The sequence below is a fragment of the Pocillopora verrucosa genome, chromosome 13 (assembly GCF_036669915.1).
Source record: "Pocillopora verrucosa isolate sample1 chromosome 13, ASM3666991v2, whole genome shotgun sequence".
In the NCBI taxonomy this organism is placed as follows: domain Eukaryota; kingdom Metazoa; phylum Cnidaria; class Anthozoa; order Scleractinia; family Pocilloporidae; genus Pocillopora; species Pocillopora verrucosa.
Window position 1 is genome coordinate 15,701,592 of NC_089324.1, and position 14,784 is coordinate 15,716,375.

The 14,784-nt window shown below is 36.4% G+C and overlaps 1 protein-coding gene across 6 annotated transcripts; it reads left to right on the forward strand.

The window, feature by feature from the left end:
* Positions 1 to 72: 72 nt before the first annotated feature.
* LOC131772244 (uncharacterized) lies at positions 73 to 11,429 on the forward strand. Of its 6 annotated transcripts, XM_066159901.1 has the most exons (13): positions 73 to 201; positions 372 to 575; positions 1,315 to 1,367; positions 2,514 to 2,834; positions 4,055 to 4,709; positions 5,281 to 5,365; positions 6,350 to 6,460; positions 6,952 to 7,115; positions 8,162 to 8,258; positions 8,685 to 8,722; positions 9,232 to 9,370; positions 10,160 to 10,345; positions 10,664 to 11,429. In XM_066159901.1, the coding sequence occupies exons 4-12, from the start codon at positions 2,521 to 2,523 to the stop codon at positions 10,309 to 10,311; spliced, it is 1,755 nt and encodes a 584-aa protein (XP_066015998.1). In that variant the 5' UTR covers positions 73 to 201; positions 372 to 575; positions 1,315 to 1,367; positions 2,514 to 2,520; the 3' UTR covers positions 10,312 to 10,345; positions 10,664 to 11,429. The 6 variants fall into 6 exon arrangements, with proteins under 6 accessions (XP_066015998.1, XP_066015996.1, XP_066015997.1 ...); XM_066159899.1 differs by lacking the exon at positions 1,315 to 1,367; XM_066159903.1 differs by lacking the exons at positions 73 to 201; positions 372 to 575; positions 1,315 to 1,367 and adding an exon at positions 1,902 to 2,129 and having other exon boundaries at positions 4,055 to 4,583; positions 4,626 to 4,709.
* The last annotated feature ends 3,355 nt before the right edge of the window (positions 11,430 to 14,784 follow it).

Here is a 14,784-nt window from a genome sequence, read left to right on the forward strand (position 1 = left end):
TGACGGGTTCTCACATGACAATATTGTTAAAATCAAATTACCGCGTCAGACTTAATGTAAACATGAACATCGCTGACTCAAGTCTCGTTTTATTTATATTTGGGAAGGCCATTACTTCCTTCTTAGGGTAAAACAACACTTCTTTGACAAAACGTAATACATACCCTGTACAGAGGTCAAAAGGGTTGTATCAGCAAAGAAGTGAGTAAAGGAAACTTATTTTTGCATAAGATCTTGTACCGTATCAGTCCTCTTGTCGTACGATAATTTCGTGATTGTTGCAAGCACGGAAAGAGGTCGCGCACGCTTTAGGTACGTCAATATGTCAGCGTAGCGTGAAACTTTTTTTTCTTCATTTATTCCTAATTCAGATAAGAGATCTACGTAAAAGTGTTGCTGCGACCACGTCCCTAATCATTCCTTACTTGGCTGCGACAATCGTGAATCAGTGACTAAGAACTCGCTTTCAAGATTGCGCCGGATGAAATTCATTACTTGTCTGGCAGTTATAAACGCGTAATTTGAAGCGAACGACGTCAGCTCCGTCAGAAGCGTTAAAGCATGAGTAGAAAGAGGTGAGTGGGATTGATAGTTTTTCAAAATACGCCTGATAATCGCCTCGAACTCTGGTCATTTAAATATTTAGGTTTTTTTTTTCACATGCATAGGTGTCTAAGTGAAGTTAACCTAACTATTAACTGAACTACCAAAATAGTCTTAGCGATATTTCTTATCCCTTGGACTTATTAAGTATGCCAAATACTACTTAACCTGCGCAGTGGTTAAATGCCCAGCAGCCGAACATTTTCAAATGCCGGGCATTTAGTCCATTTAAGACCGTGCCTGGCTGCCGGTCATTTCGCCACTGCAATTCTGTTTTTCTAACGTGTATCCGGAGTTAATTTATCGAAACTTAGCCCACGGAGTTTTTTCGGTTTCATAAAAGCATGTATTTGCCGCGGTGCTATTTACGATCTAGAAAATTTCTTCATCGGCCAGTACACGCATTTCTGAAACAAAATATGAATCAATGAAAAACTTCCTCAGCAGGTGCTTTCTGAGCATATCAATTTGCACGTGTGTGCAGTTCGATATACACCTTGTGCAGAGGTCATAAAGGTTGTACCAATCATCAACCAATAATCCGTTTATTCGTATCTTTCAATTTGCTCGAGGGTAGAAAAGTATGCAAATATGTTTTGTTACATACTCTGTACAGAGGTCAAAAAGGTTGTATCCGCGAGCAAATATTAAACGTCTGCTCATTTCTAATAACTCTTGTAAACTAAATCGCGGCTCCGTACTCTCTTTTAGCGGCGGTCGGTTTAGTTTCGCCGAGTAATCAGGAAACCCGTGCAAGAAACGAGGCGAGTAGAGAGCTTGTACACTAAGACTATTTTTTTTGTCCAAGGAAATCATTTCTCAGAGGCTGGGTGTTAAGTTTGAGAACTTTATTGACTAAAACGTTAAGTGTCATATCTTTCGTACATGAGTTATATTTCATTTTTTCGGGAAACCTTATGCTCGAGCTTTTTTTGTTATTTTTTGTTTTGTATTTTTTTCTCATCGTTAGCTACATCAATGATGCATTTTTCCTGGATTATTCGTTGTGCGTATGCATGCATTTATTTTCGGCTCGAATTCTCCTTGCTCCCTCACATTCCTACCACATCAAAAGCTTCCCCATTCATGCTAGCGAGTGAACACCTTGGCTGTATCAGTGGTCCCTAACGGATAGTGCTTCTCTTTCTTCGCGACTTCGACAAGCACTTTCGAATGCTTTCTCTGATTTCTGGGCAAAATTAAACTCTGGAGTTAGGGAGAAAGGAGACTTATTTGGAAAATAACATCACGCATAACAGTGTCATGGGTCACGAACGTTGTTTCAAATAAGTTATTTGATGCGCGCGCAACATAATTTGATGTCCCTGTACTTCCTCGTGCGTGTGTGTATATTTATGTGAGGAATTATATTTAACAATTATTTAGATGGTTAATTCATGGGGGAAAGAACATCATTTAGGCCTCTAAGCTAGACTAATACGCTTAAAAATAAATCTGAATGTTTGATGTCATCGAACGGAGAGCTATACGCTAGCAATGGCGGAACGTAACAGAACATCAAGGAAGTAAGAGGCTGACCTCTCTTGTGCGAGTGCGTTTTTTTATCAGTTAAAAAACCATCTGGTATTTTTGTGATTGTGTTTATCGATATATCTTCTCAGTGGAACGCAGTGACTAGCCAAAATTTTTGCATCTTCATAGGAAGTTATAGTTATAATTATACTGTTAGCAGTGTCAAGGTTTATATACTGAGAAATTTGTTTCAAGGAAGTAGATTAGTATGTTATCTCCTCACTAAAAAATTAAGATTTCTTCACAGTTTGTTTTTACGAAGTGTGAATATGGGTTGGTTTCGACGCTGTGAAAAGTCTAAGATTACTTCATAGCTTCATTGTTGTCAAGAAGTTGTGATTATGTTGGCTTGTGAAATCTTCGATTTTAATTTGCAGCAATAAGATGAAGCGCGTTCAATGCGTAGATGAAGATGTGTCAAGCAGCGACGAGCCAGATCCTAAAAGATTCATGAATGATAACTCTGGCTCAACAAAACGCAGGTTAAAATCAAAGTTGATAAAAGTGATGGTATTATTCCACCGGGATGTCCGGAAAGAAAACGGGAGAGTACACCTTTTAAAAGGTAAACTGGGTCAATTAAGGAAGCCCGAACGAGGACAATATAAAACGAGGATTCCGATCACCACGGACATGACAAAAACGATTGTGGAGAAACAGCTCCGCCTGCAGTTACCGATTGTAGGAGATAAAGGAAGGTAAACTTAAATGGACTGTCAGATATCTATGCAGGCGGGAATGAGGTGTGAAAGGAAAATTGGCATTGGGTCAGCAAGTAATCCCCGTATTGACATTTTTGCTCATTCTTATCACATGTCTGGTCGATATTGTATTGATCACGATATTATCTCGATAAATTCTGTCTTGGTCACCCACAGGAGCTAATGGAATTAAAGTCCCATACAGTGAATAAATAAAGTGATACAAAGGAGGGACTGGTTTGTGGCAATTATCCTAGATTATTTTGATCCTTCCAAACATAAATCTGGGGAATCCACGTATACTTTGAAATAATGGCCAAATAGTTTTTTACAAATTTTAATGCTGTTCTTGTTTTCATTGTTATTTAAAGTAACTAGTATTTAAGGTATCACAGATGGAAAAAAAATCATTTGCTTTCAATTTCCTGAAAATTAAATCTCTTATTTTTTTTTTTTTAAAAAAAGATGTATCAACTTCTGAAAATTCTATTTTGGTATCTTTTCTACTTGAGGAGATATAAAGCAAAATGTGATTTGAGAGTAGAACAGAAGGAAGGAGACACTTGACACTTCATGTCAACTTTTTCTGGTCACTTCATTAACAATTTCAAAACCACTGTTGATTTTCAAAGCACAATGTACAGTTGAAAAATTTCAAGTCACTTTTTGTGGTAGAGTGTTTTGGCCTGAGTTCTGATCTGTGAAGAGTTTAATTTCGGCTTATATTTGGTAAATTCATGTGAAATTTGGTAATTATGTTGGAAATATAATGAACCCCCAATGGGTCTTCTGAATTTTCTTATTTCTTGAGACAGTGCTACTTTGAAGTTAAAAAATGAGGCATTAAAATACAAATCCTAGACACCCCTCTTTTGGTTCAGTATGTACAGATCAGTTTGTGCATATCACAATGCATGCATATTATTTAACGGTTGGTAAACATTACCAGGTTGGAAAACCTGTACTGAGTCACTGACGAACCCATTATTGTTTTTTTTTATTCTGAAAAGTTAAGAGCAGGGAGAGGATGGGTTTCTGCACAGTCCCTGTTCATTACTAGTATGTTCAAATTAAGTGTAGCAGTTCAACATCCATAGCAGCTTACACTGATGGAGTGGTGCTCTTTACATAATTCAACCTACTATTGTATGATTGATGTTTTTCTTCTGTTTTAAGTTTTTTCTTATGAATGTATTCAATGTAACCACAAATTTTAGATTAAGCTGTGCCACAGCTGTGGATAACAGAGAACGATTAGAGTTCCATAATAGCCCAGAAAGAGTAGAGGATGACTCAGGAACAGTATGGGATGGTGCAGGAACATTATTGGATGACCCAGGTACATTACAGGATTGCCTAGGAACAGGATGGGATGACCCAGGAACATCATGCGATGACCCAGGAACATCATGGGATGACCAGGGAACATCATGGGATGACCCAGGAACATCATGGGATTACCCAGGAACATCATGGGATGACCCAGGAACATCATGCGATGACCCAGGAACATCATGGGATGACCAGGGAACATCATGGGATGACCCAGGAACATCATGGGATGACCCAGGAACATCATGGGATGATCTAGGAACAGGATGGGATGACCCAGGAACAGAATGGGATGGCACAGAAACAGTATGGGATGGCACAGGAACAGTAGGGGATGACCCAGGAAGAGAATGTGATGACCCAGGAATAGTATGTGATGACCCAAGAACAGTATGGGATGGCTCAGGAACAGTACAGGATGGCTTAGGAACAGTATCAGATGACCCAGGAACAGTTTGGGATGGCTCAGGAACAGTATGGGATGGAACCAAGATTAACAGGCTTATTAAGGGGAATTCTGTCCTTTATGTACTTTTCGAGGTTTGAATAATAAAATAGTTTCCTTTATAGCTGTGCATATGTATAGATTTTCTAGGTGATTCAATAAGATTTTTTACATAATAGAATTGTTATTTCTTTTAATGGTAAATTAGAATTGGTTGAAAAGTCTGCTCTCGAATCATGGGCATAAGTATTAAGAAGCAAGGAGAAGAGGTATTCCCTCTGCTTGAGGAGCTAGTCCTTGATAGGTTCTGTCCAATCATATTTCTTTCAAAATAAAGCTTTTAGTTTCAATGTAAGGGTGCAGAAATCTCCTCCCTATTTAATGTGATAACTAAACCAGAAACTTTAGTTATCAGAAGGATAAGTTTTTCTTAGTGACTCCAGTAAACATTCTTATACAACACTGTTTTGGGAAATATCTTGGAATTTTGTGAAAAGGCTGAGAGTTACTGGTGTTTTCAAATTTTAAAGTTACCAGCTCTAAGGAAAGGTGAACTATCCAGGCCAGATAATAGTCATTTAATTACTAGGTAATTGCACAGATTTCTTAGTATATCTCTTCTATGTCAGGATTTAATGAAGTGGTATTTTTTTTCACTCTGACTAGAGAACTCCTGAATCAGTAAATGAAAGACCAGAGCCTCCAAAAGTTAATAGTTGCCTATTACAAGATCAGATGCCTGAACTAACGGGTAAGATTGAATACATGTACATGTAAACATAGACCACAAAATGGTTGTAATTATTATTATTCCTCTATTACACTGTTTTACAAGATAAAGGCAATTATAAATTGAACAAGCAAAATATGCAAGAGCATTACACACAATATATATTTTCAAAAAAGTGTGCAATAAAAGGGCCACACTTATCAATCTATACTTTAATTTTTTCCATTTTTTCCATTAATTATCTCTGAAGCAACAATTAGTTTGAAGGAAAGAGGATTTTCATTGATGGACCTGAGGAACACTGTAGAGTACCTTATATGATTGTTGAGCTGCTGAAATGGAACTATAAGAAGTATTTTTGAAAACCAAATGCGGAGATGGTGGAAATTAAATTAAAAAGTAGTGGAAAAATAAATCCCTTATACATGGTTTCATACAAGCTGAAATTTTGCTTAATTGCTTGTATTTTTCCTAGGAGGGCTTCATCTTGAAAACAAACTTTGTCACTGGCAAAATTTCAGTGCGTAAAATACCTGAAGTTAAAGTTAAAGCTAACCAACAATTTTTTACAATCTAAAAATTGCTGACGTAAATTAGTTTGTTTCAAGCTGCTACGGTGTGGGTGTGTAATTGCCATCGGTATGGAATACTGTCAATATTGTTTCAGTACGTCTGCTTTATTTCATGGGAAAAAGTAATGTTATGAGTCTTGAATGGGACTACTTAGTATTCCTGAAAAATGGGGCCAAAGAAGTACATGAGTCTGAGTAATTGAGGTTCAACTGTGGTTCTATTCTGAGATAATGCCCCACCATACTAAATGAAGGATGTAATTCAAAGGCAAATAGCCAAAACACTAGAAATGGCTTAACAATTAGTGGAATCATTGTCAGTGATTTTGATTGTCCTGATTATTAACAAGAAGTTTAAACCTTGCAGATGAAATTGGGTTTCAGAATATATACTGTAGCTTCTTGTTGAAAGAATTCTCCTTTTTGTTTGTAGATTCACCTTTCTTCTTTTCAAAAAAGCTCAAAGAACTGAAAAGAAAACATGATTCCAGCTCTTCAACAGTACCAGAAGTTCAAAATTTAGGGGCAAGTGTAAAGAAGCAAGGTAAACAACATGAAAATTATTCTGTGAAATGTTCCTTTACTTTAATACATAAACTCATACAGTTGTATTAGATATGCAAATAAGTACGTAAAAGGAAGACAAGATTTCTGCAAAAATACTGTAAAAAAAAATTAAGAAATAGTATAGATTTGTAACAAAGTAAAAGGGTTCTTCTCTTGGATTAAATGTTTTCAGTCTGGATAATTGAGTTTACTTAAGTTACAAGTCCTTCCATGTGATGAAAAATTCTTTAAAAGTTTTCATCCTTTAAAAATAAATGACTCTCCATGTTTGAAGCAGTGAGCCAAGGATTGGAAAGTGATTCAGTGCTTGTTTCTTGCAATACTTAAATTTACAATGAACTGCAAAAAAGAAAAAAAGAAAAACAATTAAAAAACATTAGAAATTTAGCCCTTTACAAGGTTATTCACCCTGTGTAAATTTTCTTTGATTAATGTGTACATTTTGTTTTAAAAAAACTTTGTTGACAGTATTGCAGAGCACAAGTTACTCTAAAGGTAGCAAAGAAGGAGGGCAGCAATCTCATCAGGAGCAAGGAGATGACAGTGTCAACCCAACTGCAGGCCTTCTTGGTCCAGGTTTGAGACAAAGTTCTGTAGAAGATCACTCTAAGGAATCCCAAGAAGTTAATAAGGTACTTTTGATAATAATTTTAAGTGTTGTTTATTTTATTGGTGTATGTGCCATTCAAATGCAATTTGGAGAAAAGCGAGCTTGAGTATTTTTTGTTAAATAAGTAAGACAAAAGATGGTGGTTTAAAAATACCTCATCTAGATTCTACTTTCTGGACACAACGATTCCTGAAATTATTAAATGAGCATAAAAAAAATAAGATGCATGAATCATTGCCTTTGTTATTCAGTGTTTTAAGTTTCCTTTGTATCATATTGTTGTTTAAAACAAAGAACTTTTAGGTTTGAAAAAGCAGCGAGTCGACAACAGAAAATTTACATAATGAAAAAACTATCATGTTACACTCACACATGCCACAAGTGGTAATGTACTTTGACAAAATGTAAAATCTTTCTTCAATCAAAAACTGTACAACTTTGATGAAACTCATTTTGTTGATGTTATCTGATAATTCCCTGGGCCCAGTTGTTCAAAGGCTGATCAGCTCTAACCCACAGTTAGATTTAATCCAGGTTTCTTTATTTATTTTTTCCAAAGTCTTTTAGAGAAAAATTTTCTTAGTCGTTTTTTTAGAACATCCAATGATCAAATTGCAAGCAAAAAGATTTGAACTGAATTTTCTTTGAAAGCTCACAGACTTGACATCAGATTCCACACTAACCCTTGGTTATCTTAACCCAGCTTTGAACAACCCAGGCCTGATTGGTTTATTTTCATTCTCATCAATTGTCTGCTTGATATTTAATTGATACTGTAAGGAGAAGTTAAGGCTTGGTCACTCGTGGCAGTTTCAAAGGGTGGATAAGTAAATGTTAAACTCTCCCTGCCAACTGGTAACAAATGATATCAAGCGCAACAAACGATCTGTATGCCTCACACTCAGCATTCTAAAACTATGGCATTGAATCCCTGCCGAAATTCAAATGTTAGAAGTAGTGGGCAGCCATAATATTTGTTTGGCCAGACATTTCCGTACGAGTAGTTTCTGTGTTTTTTTTTTTTTGGCATGTATAGAAGTTTATTTTGTTCTTTCTCTGTACTTACAGGTGAGGAGATCTGTTGAAAATAACGCCACAGACTCTGCATATGAATCCACTACTGGGAATACATCTGGTGTTGATGACAACACTGAGCATTCAAAAGGTAAAATTTATTTTTATAGCTGTTGTTGAAGTAGTGGTATAAATTTAATTTGAGTGCTTGTCATTTCTCATCTAAGAAAAGGGATTAGTGACAATTGAGGGAGGAAAGATTGATCTAAGGTCTGTTCAGTACCAAATTTTACAAACAAATCACCATAATTATGATAACAAAAGCTCCAAATGGCTAAGCAGAAAGTCCTGAGTTTCTTCTTGTACCACATTAATTGTTACTAACTGAAATCTGAATATGGAAGTGATCCTCACAGTTATGAACACTACTTAAGTAGTGTTATGAGTAATTTTTTTTGTAAATATAAGCTTTCAGAAATCTCCAGAATGCTTAGTCATGCTGACATGCATATCATAGAACATTCCAGGACATTCCATCAAGTCATGCATTTATTAATTAGTGTTCTCTTGATTGCAGTGATAATAAAACTTTGCCCAGATAAAGGCCCCATAACGGTATTTATTATTATTATTGTTTGTTTGTTTTCTTTTTTTGCATAATTCTTTAAACTCATAACTTTGTTTTTGGGTGCAAGTTATCTGCCAGTGCAGGATTATCTGTTGAACCTTTTTCTCATAATTTATTACAAAAATTGACCAATGCGGATAATCTGCTGAGTGGCTAAATGGACGGAAATTACGGTAAGCAAAATTAAGAATTTGATCAGTTGCTTTGCCAAAAAAAGGTAAGGATCCCAAAGAAGACCTTGTAACAAAAGCACATACTTGCTTTCAAAGAAAGAATGACCTTCAGTGACTTAAAATTCCTTGCTGGATTTGAAATGAGTTAGTTAAAATGGCCTTTACATACACCTTTGTGCTATTATTATTTACGAAAACCCAATGATCACAGTGTAGCATACTCAATACTTATTTTTCAACACATCACAGAATTCTGCTTTTTATTTTTTAATTGTTTCATCCTACTTATTCTTCGTATTGTGTTGATCTTTATCACTGAATAGGGTGGTACAGAGTTTGTTATTTGCCTTGATGTTAAGGGTATTCCAGAAAATATCACATCACTGCAAGCTTTATTTGAGGGGGTTGGATACGTAAACCTAACACCAGTTACTGAAGGTGTCTACACTGGGCGTAGTCGAGGTATGTTGATTTATAATGGTAATAGGACCGAGTGGGGTCCAATTCAGTCTGTAATCATATGAATGATTAGGAAAATTGAACAACCACAAAGTGGGAGTCCGATTTGTTAATCACAAGTATGATTTCTGACAGAATTGGACAAAAAGAAGTCTTGTTACCAATTAATCAAAACTATGGAAAATTTTGAGAAAGAAACTAGACATGGGTTATACATTTTCATAAAAATAAAGCCACAGTTAACTCGGCAAAATACAAGACAAAAGCTTGCACACATGACGCTTTCTGTCCATTTACACAGGCATGACATGTTACATGGCCCTTTAACTGTCCTATTACACTGTCCAATTACAAGCATGACAGTGTCCTATTTGTGCTCAAATCAGGCTTGTGATAGTCAATCACGTTCAAGAATCTTGTTATAGTTTTGATTAGGAAAATTGTGTTACAATTTGATGCCAGAGTACATCAGCAGGCCAATTCAAAATTGATGAAAGATGAAAGCCAAAATTGTAAGTAGATGGAAAAAGCATCATTATCAGTAATTCTTTTCACAAGTAGCTGTTTCGAGAAAGATTATCAAAAAAAGGGACAAAAGTGCACAATACAATCTTGATAGGTAATATGGGTATCTGATAATCAGTGAAGTTTGATAAATCAAGTAAATAAATAATTATGTCAAACCCATGCTGCTTCGTCCTTACAGTGACGTTTTTCTCATATTTCCCCTGTAATCTTGAGGTCAAGGATCCATGACCTAGCTGAAAGCTACCGACTGATTTTTCATTTCAGCCTCTAAAATTACTGGGAATGTCACCGTTACGGTGCATTCTCCAGATGGTACATGGAACTCACCCAATGAAACAGAATTCATATACCATCCCGTTGATAATCAACAGCTCCACACACTGATTGCTAAAGTGTCCGACGAACAACTGGACTGACAAACTTTAAGTCCTTCCCGTTCAGCAGGAACAGGTCAGACTCTCTGTTTGTTTGTATTCAGTGTATGGTATCTTACTCTGTGATGACAATCATTTGATTAGCATCTGGCAGTCGATTAAGTCAGGTAAGCTACTGTAGAGATTTTCAGAAGCTGGCATTTGGAGTCATAGCCCTTCTTTGCAGTAAAGTGGAGGATTATGGGTTGTGAACACGTGCCTCTAGCTTCAGTACCTTTCAAGGACAGAAAGTACTTTTTAATGTTAATGGCGTTTTCAGTGTGTCATGTTATTGTTTAAGAGGTTTGCTGATGAGCACTTGCCATGTTTACATTAATTTTTTTTTTTAATTTAGAAAGGGTCCAGTCCATCTTCCTTCTTATCTGTGGTGGATAGACCATTGATGGCAGATGAGAGCAAAAAAATGGCAAATAGCAGAAATAGTGGAAGATTGCCACACCAGAACCTTTTGTATTCTATATTGTGCACCATGTTATGATTATGGTTTCAATAATAAAAGGTGCTGACCTAAGAACTTTGCAAAATATCTCTACATACAAAGAAATAGACTGTGGTTATGTACTCCAAATAACAGGTCACAGCAGTCTTCTGTGATTTCGCCAACGTCTTGTTCGCCAACGTCTTAGGTCGCTTCGCCAACGTCCTACTGGTCACTTCGCCAATGTATTAGTTTACTCTAAATAAAAATTTACCATTACTTCTTCTTGCTTCTGTTTTGGCAAAAAGTTGAGGCAACTGAGCTTGACTGTTCCAAGGTTTTCTAACAAAGGCAACCAGTAATGTAGGTTAGGGAAGTAACTTATGTTCATAACTAACAAAGTTCTTTAAGTGTAGATAACAATGTAATTATTGTTAATTATTGTGGAAGTTGTGTACCAAGGAACAGCTAATGAATGTTTGATGATTTTGGCACATCAGTGAACATGAGACATTAATTTGCATCACAATAAAAATATATTTTGATCATGGAATCCAAGAGTCCTTTGAAGTTAGAAAGCAAACCTGTGATACAGTATTGTGCAAAAGTAATGCAAACAACTGTCGACGAAATTCGGCGAAATTCCTGGCTTTTCGACGAATTCTTGACCGAAACGAAACTTCGACGACATTTCCGCGAATTTTCGAGGCATGTATTGTTTTGAACGGCTCGAACTTTCGGCGACAAATTCCTTGATGGCGTAAATGCGACTCGAAATTTCGAGCGAAAATTCGTTCTATGTGGCGAATTTTCGGGGCGAAAATTCGTTGTATTGTTCATTCTTCTCAAAAAGATTTGGTTGAATTTGTGGTTGGTTACTACACTATGCAATACTCCCATAAAATTTCCCGCTACGATTCCAGTCTCCGCGCGCCCTATATTGTTTACAACCATGGCAACACTCGGTATATTAATTGTGTCGATGCGTTTGGGATCATTTATGTACTCTACTTTTGATAGCAATCATGGCAAAAGTTTCAAATTATTCTAGAAATAGAATCGAGATCCTTCACAAGCAAGGCCTCCACCCAGCTGAAATACTGAAAGTGTTGAAACACGAAGGGTTGCTAGTGAGCTTTTCCAGTATTACGCGCATCATTAAAAAGTTGCGACTTACCGGTTCCGTGGCAAATTTACCTCGATCGGGAAGACCTCAAAAGCTGTATACGGAAGCAAAAACTTTCGTAGATCAGCAAATGCGCAGGGATGACGAGACGACCAGCAATACGATAAAGAAGAAGCTGGAGAGACATGGAATCTGCGTGAGTGCGTCCACTGTTCGTAGAGCACGCAAACAGCAAGGTTGGACTTTGCAGCGGACCGCCTACTGCCAGCTAATCCGTGACGCAAATAAAGTCAAGCGATTAGAGTTCGCACAACGCGTCCTAGAAAGTGGTGACACTTTCAACAACGTGATTTTTAGCGACGAGTGTTCGATTTCCCTTCAGGCGTATTGCCGCACTTGCTTTTAAAAAGCGTTGTACTTAGGTTAACTTTAAAAACTATTGCAATCATTTGAGAGTTTATTTCCATGAAATACATGTCTCTTGATCGGAATTGCTATTCATCCCGATTTACTTTCATTGCTGTAAACTGATCGAACTCTGAATTGGATATGATGGTTTAGGCCTCTTTAAACGTCAGTAAACTGAAGTTGATGTGACGCTTGGGACAATTTTTCCGATTTACTTTCGTTGTCAAACACAAATCGAGCCCAGAATCGGGTGTGATGCTTTTCGATATTTTGACCTTTTGTCTACTGTGTTTAGCCTCAAATATGAAGTGTCTCCGTCCCAGTGACTGAAAAAGACTGGAAATACGTTTATATGTATATTTCGTGTTGCTTACATGAGTAGTAAACAAACTTGATTACTCGCGAAAGTCTATTGTCAGTTCGAAGCGAAATTTCGAACACTAATGATCGAAGAGACACTTTCTGCCGCGAAGTTTCGCTTTGAGGCGAAAATCAACGAAAAAGCGCCCTTTGTTCAAACGATATGTCGCTTAAGAGGCCTCGAACTTTCGACGAAAGATCGTTAGAACAAATAACGAAATTCGCCGAATTCCGTTTGCATTACTTTTGCACAATACTGTATGAGTACATTGGATTAATTGGAAATTTCCATTTAACACAACTGACTGCTGGTTCATGAGAAAATCCATATTAATGTAAAGATTTACTAAAACTTAGTTTGAATAATAAATTTCATGATCTTTAAGTTATAAACAGTTCCAAACAAAAGGAGTCAGGTTATTGACTCACCTGCTTCAACTTTTGAAGGCTCAAGGGACAGAGGAATAGATATGTTAAACAGTTACTATTAATACAAAGTTGAAAGTTTGAAAGCTAAGAGATATACAAGACAATCAAGCAACCAATCAATTATCAATCAATCCTTTATTTGTTTAAGCAGGTTAATAATTACAAAATTGTTGGAGACAATATTGCATTGGCAGCTGCAGGCTGATGTGGACCTGCTCTATAGAATAGTAATATTATAAACTTAATAAACTATAGTAAACCTAATAATAACTGAGTAATAAATAAAATCATCTGATGTGGAACTGCTATGTACAATTATAATATTATATATATGACTATAATGAACTTAACAATAGCTTAGTAATAAATAAAATCATCCTCCTCATTTGAAATTGTAATAGCCTCTTTGTTAAATGAAAATTGGAGAATATCTTTGGAAAGCTTTCTTAAGATTACTTTCAATCCTTCTTCACTAACATTCGAAAGTTTAACGTTCTTATCTATGAAATTCCAAATATAAGTACCCCTGTATTGAAAAGAAACTCACTCCTTATTCAGACTTTACCCTAATAATATTAAATTGATTACTGAATCTAGTTGATTTAAGTGATTTAGATCAATTTAGACTTAGAATATGTCCAGGATTTGGCTAGGAGCAGACACTATGAAGACTTGGTACACCTTAAGTAATATGCATCTCCTATATAAATAATTAATAGGAAGCCAGTTGCATCGAGACAGACATAGGCTACTTTCTAGCGAAGAAGGGAGGTTATTTATTATGCGACATGTGCAGGCATGAGTATAATCTTGGCTGTTAAGTAATGGTTGGGAGCAATTTCCCTACACTAGTATGCCATAAGTGACACTAGGAATAATTGTTTTAAATATATTTCTTCCAAAACTGACTTGGGTTAGTATGACATTCTCCTTAAAGTACCAACTTTTCTGGAAAATGAAGTTTAACTGTCTCCTTGAGCATGCCAAGAGAGTTGGTTATCTGTCATAACACCTAGTAGGCAGGTTGTAGAACTGACAAACTTCACAAAGCCATGGCCAAAATGTAAGGGCTGCAAAGGGCCAATGAACTACTGCTTTTTTCATTATCATAGCTTCAGTTTTAGAGGGGTGGATTGTCAATTTGTTTAAAAAGCTCCACTTGGATATCTGAGCCATTAGGCCACTTCGAGATAGAATGACTCGTTCAACATTTCAACCAATTGAGTAAATTGTGGTGTCGTCAGCATACATCATGATGGAGCCATCTCCTACTTGATCAGGAAGGTCATTAGTATAAATAGTATACAATCTTGGACCGAACAAGGATCCTTGAGGAACACCAAATTTAATAGGAAGAGACACTGATCTCTGATTATTTACTTCTGTATACTAGTATCTATCCAGTAAGTAGCTCATTAGCCACTGATCTAATGGGCCAGAGATACCAACTGCATTGAGCTTAAAGGATAGAATCATCAAATCCTATGTATCCTAACAAAAGAGGGTCATTTATCACCATAACTTCTTTCAAACATTCATACTAATTTCAGGAAATAATTAAGTTTTGTCACTAGATGGTACAGTACTGACAATAGTTCTATTGACACAAATGCATTTTTCCAAAGTTATCTCATAGCTTATGACTGTACAGGTCATGTGGAAGGTTCCTGCTTGAGGACTGACATTTCAATTACCTCAGCAAACTGTAATCATC

Excerpts from the sequence above, each read along its gene's own strand:
- LOC131772244 (XM_066159898.1), top strand. The coding sequence starts at position 2,101 with ATGGCGGAACGTAACAGAACATCAAGGAA. Across the intron at positions 2,835-4,054 it reads ATTGTAGGAGATAAAGGAAG|ATTAAGCTGTGCCACAGCTG; the intron begins GTAAACTTAAAT and ends CACAAATTTTAG. Across the intron at positions 4,710-5,280 it reads TCCTTTATGTACTTTTCGAG|AGAACTCCTGAATCAGTAAA; the intron begins GTTTGAATAATA and ends CACTCTGACTAG.